The sequence below is a fragment of the Diachasmimorpha longicaudata genome, chromosome 16, assembly GCF_034640455.1.
Source record: "Diachasmimorpha longicaudata isolate KC_UGA_2023 chromosome 16, iyDiaLong2, whole genome shotgun sequence".
NCBI lineage: Eukaryota > Metazoa > Arthropoda > Insecta > Hymenoptera > Braconidae > Diachasmimorpha > Diachasmimorpha longicaudata.
Window position 1 is genome coordinate 3221143 of NC_087240.1, and position 11025 is coordinate 3232167.

General features: G+C 35.3%; 4 protein-coding genes and 1 long non-coding RNA gene across 7 annotated transcripts in view; 3 read left to right on the plus strand and 2 right to left on the minus strand.

Annotated features, from left to right (window-relative positions):
• The window catches only part of LOC135170284 (tubulin polyglutamylase TTLL5), an 85001-nt gene extending 74885 nt beyond the window's left edge, over nt 1–10116 (minus strand). Inside the window, exon 1 of the mRNA XM_064135969.1 lies at nt 9931–10116. Within this exon, the coding sequence (XP_063992039.1) occupies nt 9931–9994 (64 nt within the window). The 5' untranslated portion in view covers nt 9995–10116. The remainder of the gene's footprint in view (nt 1–9930) is intronic.
• LOC135170312 (uncharacterized) lies at nt 4–1980 on the minus strand. The gene is made up of 3 exons (XR_010300353.1): nt 958–1980; nt 661–822; nt 4–599 (listed from the first exon to the last, which is right to left on the minus strand). It is a non-coding gene; the product is annotated as an uncharacterized LOC135170312 (long non-coding RNA).
• Nucleotides 2726–4195, plus strand: LOC135170305 (chymotrypsin-2-like). Its single transcript, XM_064136010.1, has 4 exons — nt 2726–2882; nt 3120–3460; nt 3533–3766; nt 3842–4195. The coding sequence occupies exons 1-4, from the start codon at nt 2816–2818 to the stop codon at nt 4031–4033; spliced, it is 834 nt and encodes a 277-aa protein (XP_063992080.1). The 5' UTR covers nt 2726–2815; the 3' UTR covers nt 4034–4195.
• LOC135170283 (nucleolar protein 14 homolog) lies at nt 4277–7332 on the plus strand. Its single transcript, XM_064135967.1, has 2 exons — nt 4277–4422; nt 4560–7332. The coding sequence occupies exon 2, from the start codon at nt 4567–4569 to the stop codon at nt 7276–7278; it is 2712 nt and encodes a 903-aa protein (XP_063992037.1). The 5' UTR covers nt 4277–4422; nt 4560–4566; the 3' UTR covers nt 7279–7332.
• On the plus strand, nt 7479–9815 carry LOC135170297 (E3 ubiquitin-protein ligase MARCHF5-like). Of its 3 annotated transcripts, none has more exons than XM_064136000.1 (2): nt 7479–7684; nt 7995–9815. In XM_064136000.1, exon 2 carries the CDS (start codon nt 8037–8039, stop codon nt 9333–9335), a length of 1299 nt encoding a protein of 432 aa, XP_063992070.1. In that variant the 5' UTR covers nt 7479–7684; nt 7995–8036; the 3' UTR covers nt 9336–9815. The 3 variants fall into 3 exon arrangements, with proteins under 3 accessions (XP_063992070.1, XP_063992072.1, XP_063992071.1); XM_064136002.1 differs by lacking the exon at nt 7479–7684 and adding an exon at nt 7685–7826; XM_064136001.1 differs by lacking the exon at nt 7479–7684 and adding an exon at nt 7741–7873.
• Nucleotides 10117–11025: the final 909 nt, after the last annotated feature.

Below are 11025 nucleotides of genomic sequence, written 5' to 3' on the forward strand. Positions count from 1 at the left end.
ATTGAATTTCTCATTCTTTACGACAAAAGTAGTACCAGGAAATTCAATTTGTTAATGGATTCCTTTGAAAACTACGTACTACGCCATTATTTATTCATCTCCTAAGTAAAGAGGATTTTGTTGCGATTAGATGGAAAAAAATTGCAATTTATTGATGGATTTACATTCCACTGGCGTAATTATTTACAAATACTTTTGTACTGATAACATTTCAATTAAACGAATTGCAGATTTTCACGTGAACTTTAACACTTAATAGTTGATTTAATTAACCCTACAATTGAACCATTATTTACAAGTTTCATAATAATAAAAAGCGAATCCCAATTCCCCCAATTTAAAGCTCCTACACAGATAGAAATATTAAATAAAAATTTTGTTTTTTTTTTCCTTAATTCGGAAGTGAACTGCGAATTATCAGAATTTTTACGGAATTATTACATAATTATTTCTAAACGGTCCATAATATTTACTGAATATTTCTCTTCATGTAATTTATTACTCCGTAATGATGAACTGATGATTCAATTTTTTGAATCAGTTTCCGCTGGTTTGAATTGCAGAAGAATAAGAAGATATGTTACAATCATACCAAATATCTGCAAAGACAAATGGAATATTCAATATATTATTATCACTAAACATACAATAATTTCTTACTGAATGCAATAATGTGCAGTCTAACGAGAATATTCCACAAGCGTTGAACCCAACCCTTCTATGCAGTAATTCAATAGCAAAATTATTCAATTCTGATTCGATCTCATTATTTGGTGTGTACGTCTCCATGATATCGTAAACAATATCTGCCGTTTTTTCAATCTAGAATATCAATGTTACTTTAAAATGATGTACATCCCAAAAAAGAGAATTTAAATTTTCAATAAAACACTGAATAACTGAATTTAATTAAACATTAATTATTCAATTAAATAATTAATTTCACGATATACATACTTCCTCGTGAAAGCCATTAACACTTGCACTGAGCACTACGATGGGATATAGAGTGAGAAGTGTCCAGAATATTGCGTCAATCATGATAATATTGGTGAAAGAAGTCACTTCAGGAGTTAACAATGTCAGAATACAATAATACATGCTATTGACAGAGCAACAACTGCAGTAAGATATAACAAGTAAAACTGGAAAAGAGTAGAATTTGGCAACTTCATGTGTTATTTTATAAATTTTTTTTCTCGCCTGTTTCATCACAGTTAAATTTTTAATAATTAGCCGATCATTAGTGAAACTTCCTTGAAATAACGAATTTTCAGTAAAACCAATAGGATATTTGCCTATAGCAAGTAGAGCATTATTGAGCCCTTCAAAACGCCCCCGAAGAACAATAATAACTAAACTGTACTGAGTTAATAACCAGCTGAAACATGCTGCCCATACAATTGAATTGATAAAATAATATTCTTCTTCAACCAGCCCAGTCATTATCACCAATCCAATCCAAATAAAAAATAAAAAAATAATTGGTATCATTCGTTGAAAATGTCTGAGAGCATCATCACTCCTCCCAATGAGTTCATCACCATGTTTACTATCAAAATCACGCAGTTGATCTCCAATTCTGATAATATGTCTCTGCATTATTGCATGAATAGCGATTATTACGATAGCTCCTATATTTCCCGTTGCTGCAAGAGTTATTGTTATGGTTTTTAAAATTTTTGAGTCATTTGGATATGGCATATCTTTCAAAAATGGTACACCAATGCTAATTATCATGATACACATCACAATCAGAATAATATTGTATGCACATCCCACACGTGAATACGAAAATTCAAATGTTAATCCTATTCTATGAGCCGATCGATTCACTATTTTAATGCTACAAGGTGCTAAACCCAGCAAAGTCGAAATTATATAATTAATTTTAAATACAATGAGGTATATTTTAAAGTGAAGCTCTTTGGACTTCATTTTACTGGAAATGACACACCATTGGAAGTGTTGTTTTAAATGACATTGAATATTTTTTTTCATGGTATATCTAACAGTTCTATCAGTATAATTAGCTAATGGTGCATCATGTTCTATGACAATGGTGATCCCATTGGGCCTGCAGGATCATGCATTTTTTATTAGACTGGAATAATCGTGCTGGTATATCTTTCACTAGTAATCTTTAAATAAATTCATACGATCGTATCGTTAGATGAATCGAATTGTAGGAAAATCATCAGACACTTGACAGTCATAACAAAACTTATTATTAAAAAAAGACTAGGATTTGCTGATTGACCGTTCCAGGGTGCACAGCTTTAACTAATTAAAAATTCTCTGGTTAACTAAATAAATACGTTAATAGATTTCTATCTTTTCATAATAGTTTTATCATGAAATGACTCATCAATTAGCTACATTCTATGAGTGGCGTCTCTATTATGAAATAAAAAAATTAATTCCCGGATTTCCAATTCCCGCTATTGCAATTTATCATGATATTGTTTGCTAGCCAGAAATATTGTTTGCTGATTGAACAAATGTACGATCTAAGAAACTAACGTGTTTCTGTATTGGTTCAACTGTGAAACTAGTCAACAGTAAAATATCAAATCACGAGACGATTTTCCATGTTTGAAACTCTCGTAAATACACAAATTTTCTTCCCGGATACATTTTATCGATTATCAATGTTTGTATCTACAAGATTGATAAATTGACCATGAACTTCTTTGGGAATTTACGCACTACGTAAGAAAAATTAAAATAAAACGTCATCGAACTCGGAGTAAATAAATAGAGCAGCGTAGATCCATCTTATTCATTCGTTATAGTTCAATAGTTCTACATCATTATGGAGAACAAATTACCCATTTTCAGTTTTTTCTGTATTTCGATAGTACTCTACACCAAAATTGATGGTAATTAATAATTATAGTGATAACGTGAAAGAAAAGACGCAAATGAACAATCAGAGAAAAATTTCAATATCGGTATTAGAAAGTTTATGGAAGAAATGTCAATTGTTCTTTGTATTAATGTTAAAATTTGACGGATTATCTAGAAAAAAATGGATTGTGATTTTCTTCCAATACTTCATGTAGTTATTTTTGCCAGACAATTTGTCTTCGTGTATCGATAAACAATATTAATTACAGGTATTGGAGCAAAGCCACCATCGAAAATAATCGGCGGTGAAGATGTACTAATCGAAGAATTTCCGTCTGTAATTTTGATATATATGGATGACTATCATCTATGTGGTGGAACTCTCATCACAAACAAACACGTAGTAACAGCTGCACATTGTGTGGTATACCAACCTGAGAACAGTACTACATACACCGAAGAATATTATCCAGAGGAGTTGCTTGTGTGCGGAGGAAGCTCTGATACGGGGAATTTTTCACATTGCCTGGAAGTTGAGACGATAAATGTTCACGAAGACTACACTGGTGATCCAGATTCCGACTATGAGCATGACATTACTATCCTAACGGTGAGTTAACAATGGAATCCATCAGGGATATTGCGAAAATTGGACAAACCAAAAATATCTACTATTTTTCAGCTCATAAGCGAGATCCCAGTGAGTTCAAAGTTAAAACCCATTAATTTACCATCTAAAAATACATATGCTGGTGAAGTAGGTACCATATTAGGTTGGGGATATACCTCTGTGAACGGATCACTTTCAACGACATTAAAGGGTACCCAGACGATTGTCCAGGATACTTTAAAATGCGAGCCAATGCGAAAGACTCAATTGTGTGTAGCCAATGGTTGCGGAGTTGGTTTTTGTGATGTGAGAATTTTCAATAGCAATTGTTATTTGTTCTACTACTATTAGAATAATTTTTAATATTTTCTTTGGATTCAGGGAGACAGTGGTGGTCCTCTCATCATTGACGATGAAATCGTCGGTGTTATTTCCTCTTCCATAGGATGTGCAACAGGTTCACCGGACTATCTCACAAGAGTTTATAGCTATCTTGATTGGATTCATAATATAATCGAACCAAATTTGGAAACTAATGAGTTGGAATCATCCAATGAGTTGCAGCATTGTTGAAGAATTATATATATTTTTTATAAAACGTAATATTTTGTGTATCTACAAGATTTGTATACTTGCAAATTCCCTACAATTGTTATTTTATTGATGAAACTCATTCATTGGCACTCAATTATCAAAGTCAGAGTAAAATAAAATTTTTGTGCTTTTATGTTCAAATTTTAATGCCTCTCTTTTTACCTTTTCCCGCTCACACATTCAATTTCCACCATTTTGTCCCTAAAAATACCCTAGTAAAATATTCAGGACAACAAACATAACCTCATTGTGTGTGCACACGTGTGTTTGTACACGTTAGGAATTTTGTCCTTTCAAATAACAACAACATCCCGTGATTAATTCGAGTAGAAAACTTTAATGATTAAAACTACTGATCCCCATTGAAAGTAAGTTACCTTAAAATTCCATAAGTTTTACTTAATTTACAAATGAACCGATTTTCTAACCTCACTTTCATCAAAAAAAAAATCTGTCAGTAGTAAAATTTGGTCCCTTGATTTTTTTTTCTGTTATTAATTTTCAGAGTCAAAATGGTGAAAACGAAAAATAAAAAGAAAAATCTGTCGGAGACAGCAGTACAAAGAAAAAAACAAGAGAGTAAAAAGCCGATAAATCCTTTTGAAGTACATATAAATAAGGACAAGCAAAAAGTGTTAGGTCGTAAGGGTAAAGCTGATAGAGGATTACCAGGTGTAGCCAGAACAAAAGCAATTAGTAAACGTAAGCACACGTTGCTCCAAGAATTTACTCAACGCGACAAGGACAATGTGTTCATGGATAAAAGAATTGGGGAGAGAAATGCCTCAATGTCGCAAGAAGATAAGGCCATGGCAAGATATGCAGCTGAGCAGATTAAGGCGCATAAAAAGAAGAATATCTACAGTTTAAATGATGAAGAGGTGTTGACACATAGGGGACAAACACTGGAGGAAATTGAAAAATTTGAGGACCCAAAGAGCGACGATGATTTCAGTGATGATGAACATAATAAAGGACATTTAGGCAAGAATTTCGTGACTGATGCTCACTTTGGTGGAGGAATTTTATCGAAGCCAGATGGCCCTATGTCCAGAAAAGACCTGATTGAGCAATTGATTTTTGAATCTAAAAAACGTAAGGCGGAAAAGCAAAAAATCAGAGAACAAACGATTAATTTAACTGAAAAACTTGATACTGAGTGGAAGGATTTATTGCCACTGATGGCTGCATCGAAAAAATCCACTGAGGAGATTATTGAGAAGCCAAAGGCTGATGATTATGATATTGCTGTTAGAGAATTGAAGTTTGAGAGTAGGGGAATGCCCTCAGACAGATTAAAATCTGAGGAGGAAATTGTAAAAGAGGAGAAGGAAAAGTTGGAGGCACTTGAACAGGACAGGTTAATGAGGATGAAGGGTTTTGTGGAGGATAACGATAATACGAATAAACACAAATCTGCTGATGATCTTGATGATGGATTCAGGGTTGAGAGTATCGAGGAGGACAATACGTTGGCTTATGATGTAGATGGTGTCGTTAAAAATGGAAAGAAAAACAAAAAAGTTGAGGGGAATGAATCGAATGATGATGGGGACGATAATAGCGACGATAATTCAGAAGAGAGTACACAAGAGGATGAGGAAGAAGAAGGAGAAGATGAGGAAAAACTTGAGAATGAAAATGAAAAGACGAATGAAAGCTCTCAAGTATCAGAAACAGAAGATGTTGAATCAGAAGATTCGGAAGACGAAAACGATAACTTATCTGATCTAAAGGACTCGGAGTCCTCCAGCGAAGACGAAGAGGATTTAAAAATTCCCGAAAATAACGGTAGTACACCAAAATCCACCGATGATCATGACAAGCCTCCATCACCTGCTAAAGACACTGAAAGACTGCGAATAATTCGTGAAGACCTTCAAAAGCGCAAAGAAATTATGGAGAAGGCTCGACAGGAGCTCCCTTACACCTACAAAGCACCTGAAAGCTTCGAAGACCTCAACAATCTTCTAAAATCTCAAAACCCCGACTATCAATCCATCATACTAGAGAGAATAGTAAAATGTAATCACTGGACCCTGGGCCAGGGCAATAGAGAAAAGCTCTGCAAAGTCTTTGGTTTTCTTCTTCAATACTTAATGAATTGTGCTCACACCAGTGACAACCCCACCTCCGACGATATCATCAAATGTTTCGAAATATTCGATAGAGTTTCCCCTCACTTATTCGACCTGGCGCAGGCAAATTGCTTCACCACAGCGACTTATGTCCAGAATTTATTAAAAGAACAGCACGAAACATTCGAGAAAAATCAGAAAGAGTTTCCAGATTTGAAGACATTAATTCTCTTTAAAATTATTTCACTATTATTTCCAACATCGGATTTTCGACATCCGGTTGTCACTCCAGCGCTAGTGTTCATGTCCCAGATATTATTAAGATGTCGAGTCAAGTCAAAATTACATATTTCAAAGGGATTGTTTATTTCCACATTAATGTTGGAGTATACTGTCTTAAGTAAGAGATTTTCCCCTGCTGTCATAAATTTTCTTCGAGGAATTATTTTCTTGGGAACGGTAAAACCTACTCTGTTGATGTTGAAGATTGTCCCACCGTTTAAAAAATCTGGAGCTCTAAGTAATCTCCTTGTTATTCACAACGATCAGTCAAATCAAGAGATGAGCCATATTGGTGCACACATGAAAGCTGCGGATCTAGTGGAGGGTGATATCGATGATGATTTTAGAATTCGGGCATTTCTAACTGCTGTTAATTTAACTGAAGATTTTTCCAAACAATTGGGAGAGTTGGAGGCGGTTCATTCCATATTCGAACCAATAATTAATTTACTGAACATAAACTCATATGAAAAATATCCGGAGAATATTCGAAAACATGTGGAGAAGGTGTCCCAGGATCTTCTAGCATTAGAGGATAAACAGTTGGAGTACCTGGTGAAAGCGAAGAAGAAACCGAAAGCATTGCGATTGTACGAACCCAGAATAGAGAGAGTTTACGATGGTAAAAAGCACAGGCCAATGTCCAAGGAGAAAGCGGAAAAGGAGAAATTAATGCACAAACTGAAGAAGGAGATGAAGGGAGCCATCAGAGAAGTACGAAGGGACGCTGCATTTTTGGCTAAAGTACAGATTAAAAATCAAATTAAGAGTGATACTGAGCGTAAACGAAAGGTCAGGGAGATTATGAACGAAGGGGCGTCACAACAAGCGGAGTTAAACGAATTCAAGAGAAAAAAGAAATAATTAATTTCTATGATTTTTTAGAATTTGTTCTGAATAAAAATATTTATAATTTTACTTGTATTTTTCATTATTAATCCATAACCGATTTAAATAATACTTGATGTGCTGGACAAGCCATCAAAATAATATTTGCAACTAGCGCCTCGTGTCGATTATGGCGCCATTCGGTGGAATCATTCCATTACCAACATGATCATGCAAAAATAAATTACACCATTCCAAAGTGAGAGGATGGACCTTGGTGCGTTCAAATCATTGTCATGACAATCTATCAATGAGATTCACTGTGACTAGCCACTAAAAGGACATTCACTGTGTGATAAGCCCATTCTCAGGACATTGTGCTGTGCACTATTCGTTGGAAAACCTCGAAATCAATGAAAACACACGGATGCTACCGTCAAAGGTACCACTGACCATTACCTCTATTTTTTTTTTTATCTTTATTACATTGTTACCACTCGAACACTTCATGGACATACGCTGCACACGATTAAAATTCAGTCTGTGATGATGCAAAAGGGGAAGATTCATCGCATATGGATAGGGTGATGCAATTAGCTGTCTCGATTCACCCTTAGTTAACCTCACACAAGTATTTATATCCCAGCATTATGTCGATTGATACCCCAGAGCCTCATTAACAATCTTTTGATTTAAAATACCTGCACCTCTCTCCCTCATCAAAATTTCACTGAATTTATGATGATTTCCAGATGAAAGAGTGACAACAAGCCTCAGAGAGTGATAATCTCAACATGTCGAATGACAGCCCCCTCGACGACCAGGAAAATCTCCAGGAAATAGGACAAGATTCTCCATCAACAACCCTAACTAACTATCGTCTTCCAGCAATTGAGATCCCAGCCTACCCCACCCTAGATTCATTAAATGACTCAATATCATCTTCCTCAAGAGCCCCTAGACTGGGGAGTAGATCAGTGAGATTCCATCCACCAATAGACCCATCGAATCAAGCCGATATGTCCGACAGGGAGTGCATCCTCGTGTATTCATCGAATCAAGGATATCGAAGAGACTGCAACAGTGATTCATTCGATGTGTCAGACACTCAAGCAGCGGCTATATCCTCCGAGGAGGAATTAACCTGCAATTCCACCTCCAACATCGATCAGGAATTATCAATAGACGTTACTGATGGTGCATCAACACCAAATCACACGTCATTGAGCTCTGATGAGGATAAAAGATATTGTTGGGTATGTTTTGCCACTGACGAAGACGATGCAACAGCATCATGGGTTAAACCATGCCACTGTCGTGGAACAGCAAAATGGGTACATCAGGGATGTATACAACGATGGGTAGATGAGAAACAAAAAGGCCGAGCTGGAGCGTATGTCGCATGCCCTCAATGTAACACCGAGTACATAATTGTTTATCCAAATATGGGCTCTTTAGTAGTTATTCTGGACACAATCGATGGAGTTATATTTCGAGTGTGTCCATTTATAGCTGCAAGTATCGTCGTTGGATCTATTTACTGGACAGCTGTGACATATGGTGCTGTTACAGTGATGCAAGTGGTTGGACACAAGGATGGACTCACAATGATGGAACAGGCTGATCCACTAGTACTATTAGTGGGTTTACCCACTATTCCAATTATGCTAGTCCTTGGTAAAATGCTCAAGTGGGAGGATCAGGCCCTGAGTTTGCTCAGGAGGCACGCCTGCAAGGTACCTATTCTCAGACATTTTCTACCCAGTGCCTACGCTATTGACGATAGAACCCAATCACACGATGTACCACCAATGTCAGATCCTGTTTCGGCTACCAGAATAGTATGTGGTGCATTATTGTTACCCACTATTGCCAGCATTTGTGGTAGAATATTCTTCGAAAGCATTAATTCTAATTTTCAACGTACTTTACTCGGTGGTATTGCATTCATCACGATTAAGGGGGCGTTTAAAATATATCATAAACAACAGCAGTATGTGAGACAGTGCCAGAGACGGATTATGGATTACACGGAGAGTAATGTCGCCATGTACAGGAGACAACAAAATTCCGAGAATAGTCAGACTAGCTAAATTGAGATGATACACGAGGAATGAAATTAATTGATAAATTAATTTCTATGATAAATATTCTTGTGAATTAATCAGTTGTAAAAAAAAAAAACAAATTGCATTATTGATGGGATTGTAATGATATAGGCAGTTATAGGCGAACGAGGTAATTATCAAAGTGGAGAATTTTTATTTTTGTTCTATAGACGATTTATCTATTCATCGTACTGCCCTCGTTTTGTACAACTTGAAAGGAAATGAAGTTAATTATGAGAAAACGGTAATTCTCATATTATTATGAACAATGGACATTGAGTAGAGTATCCATATCTTATGAAAGATTAATAGGAATATAATTACTCCCTTCATTCCTTCGTAATGAAGACTTTGTTGATGCGCGGAGTTTTTTGAACTGAATTCATAACGATGAATTTTATTTTACAATAAAGATGTAGATAATGGAAATAAATTTCAGCTTGGTTCGAAGCATTTATAAGATGATGAGCATGATTTGTATTCGTTTCCTAACTTCCTAAAATCCTGTCTCATCGATCGCAAATCATGCAACGTGCAAATTAACTAATAAAAACTACAAAATTGAATTTGGAGGACTCACCGGTGATGAATCGTACAGCTACAACTGGAGATGATGTGCAGGTAGTCTCAGGAAATAGTTGCATCTCGTTCACAAGTCGTAGCACTTTTCACTCACATTTGAACACACACTAGGGGGAAAAATTTTATTTTTCACTGGAAAATGGATTTTTCACTTCACATATTGCACATTTCACTCCTGTTTTAATTACTTTATTCTTTGGAAAGGAAAAAATGCAAAAAAACTTGAAAAAAAAATGCAAAAAAACTTGAAAAAAAAATGCAAAAAAAATTGAAAAAAAGCAGAAATAATTATTGGAAAATTTTTTTTTTTTAAATCACTTTTTCACAGTTCACTTATACTTTTAAAAATCGAAGGCACTTGTTAAACATCAAAGGAATACCGCCATCTAATGTATTGACTAATAAGTCGGTACTAATGAAACTCACAGATACACATCACTACACTCCACTACTCGAAAACAATTTACAAAAAAGTTTTTAGTAATTTTCAGTCATTGTTCGTTGTTTTTTTTCACTTTTGAAATTAATTTAGAATTATGCAATGAATTAATTATGTCGAATAATTATTTAAAATACCCGCAAGTGTTCAGAATTACACAACAGGCGGCATCTTACGACCTCACAAAGGTACTAATTAAAAATTTCGGAGATTCGATTTTTAAAGTTGTTCTGTTGTGACGAATGCCATCACAATGAATGTTGAATTTATCATGGGCTCATTGCTGTCTCGTATTTATTATGGATTATAGCATCACCAATAATTTTTCTAATGAATTTACCGTTATTTTCTGTGAAAACTGTAGAATAACTAAATACGTCTTCTCCGACGGCTTGCTACCATATTCAGCTTGCGCAGGGATGTTGCGCAAATGACAAAATGCATTTGTGCCGTTTATTTTCTCCTGGTTAATATAATTCAAGAATTTTCTCCTCAGATTCATCTTCAAAACGTTGCTGATGATGATCGTCAATCAATTAGAGTGATATTAATAATTATTTTACTGACTTGAGTCTAACTTTCCTCCAAAATCCGGAGAGTACCAATAAAACGGGACTTCTCTACGGGACACGCGACGCCATTTTAACTCGGCGC